Below are 4,807 nucleotides of genomic sequence, written 5' to 3' on the forward strand. Positions count from 1 at the left end.
TCACAGTAAAGCTGGAATTTATAGACTAATGGCTTAACAGGAGTATTGCCAACAAGGCCTTTCCTTCCTCAAAATCATTTCCTAATATTCATATATCATCAATAAGGTGTAACAGCAGACTCAGACATTTTTAAGATAGGGCCTAGTAAGGTGCATGGATATACTGAAATTCTGTATTATGAGCATGTGAATTATCACCAGGGTTTAAAGAAACACAAAAGAAGAACGTAAGTGTCCCCAGTCCAGCATCCTTTGCATCATCAAAAAATTGACAAGTCAAAGTATTCTGAGTGACCCAACACCAACTTCCATAACAAGTTAGTTATTTCAAATACTGCTGTAAACCCCTTCAGCAAAATAAAACTGATTGTGTTCTCAGTACAAATTTTCAAGTCTTCACACATTACTGATGATGATCAGGGCAGGCATGGAGTTCTGCTGACTTGTTTCAAACACCGTAACTTGGTCAGATAACTTGGCAAATACCCTAGGAGTTCCAAGGTTATAAACACCTGTATGAACAAAGCATGCTTTCAGCTGTAAACTGTGAATCTCCTGGCTTTTAAGTTGAAGTTTATACTGTGTTTGTCCAAGCCATGTAAATGATCCATGGATTTCCAATGCTTCTTGACTAAGGGAGGAAGAAAATGGTAAGTTGGAAGGTGTTTTCCCTTTATAATTTTTCCCAAAGTCCCATATCATACCCTTTTCACATAGCATTTCTATTTCTAGAAATTATTTTATGAAGCCAACTATTTATCAATGCCAATAGTTGTCACTGTTGCTATTACAGCTAACATTTATTAGCACATCATTATTTTCTAGGTACAATGCTAAGAGTAGATTATCGCATTTAATGCTCACAGCAGCTGCTAGTTATTAACAGAATCTGACTTCACACCTGAGCTTGTGACACTCAACTATACATACATAAAACCAGATGTGTGTGCAAGAATGCTTATATTCTTGTGCTGGTCATAATCTTAAAAATTAGAAAATAATCCAGTATCTACCAAAAAGACACTAGTAAACTAATTTATGGTTCACATAACCATGCACATAACGTGTTAAGATTCTGGAATCTGTCCTATATTCTACTTGTGGTGTTACATAATATTCATTATATACAAATTACTTTTCTAAAATACTAAAAATAAATCTGCACTGCAAAAAGCATCTGGCTCTAGAAGTATCAGATATGAGAATGTGGATCTGGACTTTTAAAGTATTATTTTATAACCACACACAAACACCAAAAACAAAAACAAAAACAAAAAAACCATTTAATAAGCTATTATCATGAACTTGTTGATTTTTAATTAGTTTTTTTTTAACTGTGTCAATTAAAGTTCTTTATCACCAACAAACTTTTATGAAATATATATATATTTTTTTTTGCAAAAATCATTTCCTGATTTTGAAAATTGCTTTCCATTTTGTCACCACCATATGCTAGGACAATCCTCAGAGCAAACCTCAATTTTCTCTTTTCAAAATATTAAATTCTCTCAAATCACTTTAAACCTAAAGAAAAAAAAGAACTGCACTAAATAAATCTTTACCTTGTTGCTTTATGCCGAAGATCAACTATTACATCCACATCAGTTCTAGAACAATTGGAAAGTAAAAGGGTGACTGGTACTAAACAAAGGCTATGGAAGAAAAATAAACAAAAAAAGGTCGGCTTTGAATTTTTTTCTTAAAGAAAGAACTTTCTCAAAAACAGTATGTATAAATACCTAACAAAGCAGAAACACCTTAAAAACATTAGATTCAAATATGGAAAAAATAATCCAAACCACTCAAGCAAAATTATTTATAAATAAAATTTATCAATACAATGCCTGAATATTAAACACCAGAATACACTCTCTCTCACACACACACACAACCAATTTATTTACAGTTATAATAATCTTTGAATGTAACTAAAGTTTTTAAAGGTAGTTCCTTACTCAAATGAAAAACAAAATTAAAGTCAACTAAGAAAGATCAACAGAGGAAAAAAAACAAATCAATTAAAATCAAACAGTTAATCAATCCTGTCCTCTTTTATGTTTACTGAAAATTACCTCATTTTCAGAACTTGGCCTAGACATTTACTTTACTACCAAATTTGTATAAAGTCACAATATTTTGGTGACCATGAGAAGTATTTCTGTGTAAATTATGAGGAAAGCTCTTTCAAGTGGACACACTTGCTCAGGGAACCTACTTTTTTATGTAAAAAAGCAGTAACTTACATTTTTAATAATGAACAAATTACTGAAGCACAGGAGAAAGGAAAGAGTGCTAGCAGAGGACACGAAAAGACTGGTACAGACCTCAAATCAGGAACACAACACATGAACATGACCTACCACAAATGAAGCCTGGTCACACACTATTATTTATGTTTTACTTTATAAATACAAAGAATCAAGATGACTAGTGACACCTTAAATTACCTTATAAGGTCATACAAAAGAACGGTTTTAAATTCTGCTCAGATAATACATTTTATACTTTCAGAAATCTTGTATCCTCTTACAGAGTAAAAGGAGAAATGTGAGCATCTGGATGTCTCTCGGTTCAAAACTGAACTCACTATCTTCATTCCCACTCTTCCTCCATTCACCAAGTCAGGGAAGTGCCTCACCAGCTACCCAGCCACACTTTAGGCATCCTACTGACTCCTCTGGTTTCATTAGCCCCATGCCCCATTTCCACTATCCCAATTTTCTCTCCTACACATCTCTGGAATCTGGTTACTTTATTCTCATTTTCCTTGTAAGTCTGAGTCCTGAGGTCTGTTTCACAGCAATGGTCTCCTAGTGTCCCCTGCAATCCTTTCTTTACACTCCTGTGTTTCACACTTGAGTGTGCATCAGAATCACCTGGAGGGTTTGTTATAACAGACAACTGGGTGCCACTCTCAGTTTCTGATTCAGTAGGTATGGAGTAAGGGTCAAGAATCTCCATCTCTAATAAGTTCCCAAGGGATACTGATGTCACTTGCTCTGAGACCACATTTTGAAAACCACTGCTTTATAAAATAGTCTTTCTAAAATGCTGACCTGATGAAGCCACACACAGTACTTAAGAGACTGAAGTACCGAAAACTATCTGCCTATTCTCATCTCCAATTATTTAGCATTGCTTTTCATCCTATATTTCAATGTTAACCAACTGCTCTACTGTGTTGTTGTTGTTGTTATGTGCCATCAAGTCGGATCCAATGCATAGCGACCCCTCCTTGGGTTTCCGAGGCTGTATCACTACGGAAGTAGACTGCCCAACCTTCCTTCCAAGGAGTGGCTGGTGAGTTTGAACTGCCAGCCTTCTGATTAGTAGTCAAGTGCTCTACTTTAGTTCTATCAAATCTTTTGATGGTAACTGTAATGGTTATGTTTGTGTGTCAACTTGGCTAGGCCTGGTTGAGTGGCTGGGCAGCTGGATGCATTCTCCATGATGAGACTCATAATCAGCTCCATGGTGGAATCTACTGTGAGCAGCTGAGTAACTGCCTGTGGGTCTGCTTCCCCTATATAAGCAGCAGCTTTGGGAATGTCTCTAGCTTATGGTACGGTTAGATCCTGCATGTAGCCATGTCACTGTTTAGCAGCCTGCCGTGCTCTGCCAACCTTGGGACTTACATTGGACTTAAATTAATGGCCTGCTGTGTGAAGTTCAGTAACATCAGGACTATGCGATTTTATTTGTCGACCTTGGGCTTGTTAGCCTCAGCAGCCAGTAGTGCCTGAGTGAAGAGATGCCTCTAGCTTCAGTGGGCTGGGAGCAAGAGGCAGAGCTGAAGCCCAAGATCAAGGGGCTTCACACAGCCCCTAGAGCCTGGCACTTTGAACTTGGACTTAAAGCCTCCGAACTGTGAGAGAAAAAACTCCTATTTGTTAAGGCCATCCCATTTATGGTATGTATTCCTGTCAGAGCAGCACTGGGTAACCAGAACAGTAACATCGAACCTGTCCTGATTCACATACCTTTCTGAATCACCTAGAATCCATGCTGCTTTGATGCCCCAAGAGAATCATGTGGACAACTCTTGAATATTTCCACCTGAATGTACAGCCAAGGCTGAGAACCACTGCTGTTAAAAACAGCAATAATTCAATGAATTGAGAGACAGATCAAGAAAAACAGAGAAAACCCTAGAACAATTTCAAAAGGAAATACAAGAACAAAATGACAAAATAAATGAAAAATTAGAAATGATACAAGATCTACACACAGAAAGCCAGAAGATTAATACTAAATTTTCAGAACTAGGTAAGACATTGAATGGGCAAAGGAGCAGAAATCAATCAATGGAAGACAGATTTAATGAGATTTAAGGCAAATACCTGAACACTCCTTTGGAAAGGAATAAATCAGAAAAAAGATTAAAACAAAATGAAGAAAGCCTAAGGTTTATGTGGGATACCATCAAAAGGAATAACCAACATGTAATTGGAATTCCAGAACAGGAAGAGACAAATACACCCACAGAGAAAATTGTCAAAGATTTATTGGAAGAGAATTTTCCTGGTATGATGAAAGATGAGAATATATCCATTCAGGAAGTACAATTAACCCCAAACAGGATAGACCCCAAAAGAAAATCACCCAGACATATCATCATCAAACTCACCAAAACCAGACAAAGAAAGAATCATGAGAGCAGCACGGGAAAAACAAAAAGTTACCCACAAGGGTGTTTTGGTTACCTAGTGCCGCTCTGACAAGAATGTACCACAAATGGGATGGCCTTAACAAACAGGAGTTTATTCTCTTACAGTTTGGAGGCTTTAAGTCCAAGTTCAAAGTGCCA

The 4,807-nt window shown here is 36.8% G+C and overlaps 1 protein-coding gene across 1 annotated transcript in view; it reads right to left on the reverse strand.

Annotated features, from left to right (window-relative positions):
- Positions 1–396: 396 nt before the first annotated feature.
- Positions 397–4,807, reverse strand: part of TRAPPC8 (trafficking protein particle complex subunit 8) — a 121,328-nt gene continuing 116,917 nt past the window's right edge. The window contains exons 29-30 of the mRNA XM_042782627.1: positions 1,563–1,652; positions 397–631 (exon numbers count right to left, since the gene is read on the reverse strand). Coding sequence (XP_042638561.1) covers positions 397–631; positions 1,563–1,652 — 325 coding nt within the window. The remainder of the gene's footprint in view (positions 632–1,562; positions 1,653–4,807) is intronic.

The sequence above is a fragment of the Orycteropus afer genome, unplaced genomic scaffold (genome assembly GCF_000298275.1).
Source record: "Orycteropus afer afer isolate SDZICR_OR568_19922 unplaced genomic scaffold, OryAfe1.0 scaffold00394, whole genome shotgun sequence".
Lineage (NCBI taxonomy): Eukaryota > Metazoa > Chordata > Mammalia > Tubulidentata > Orycteropodidae > Orycteropus > Orycteropus afer.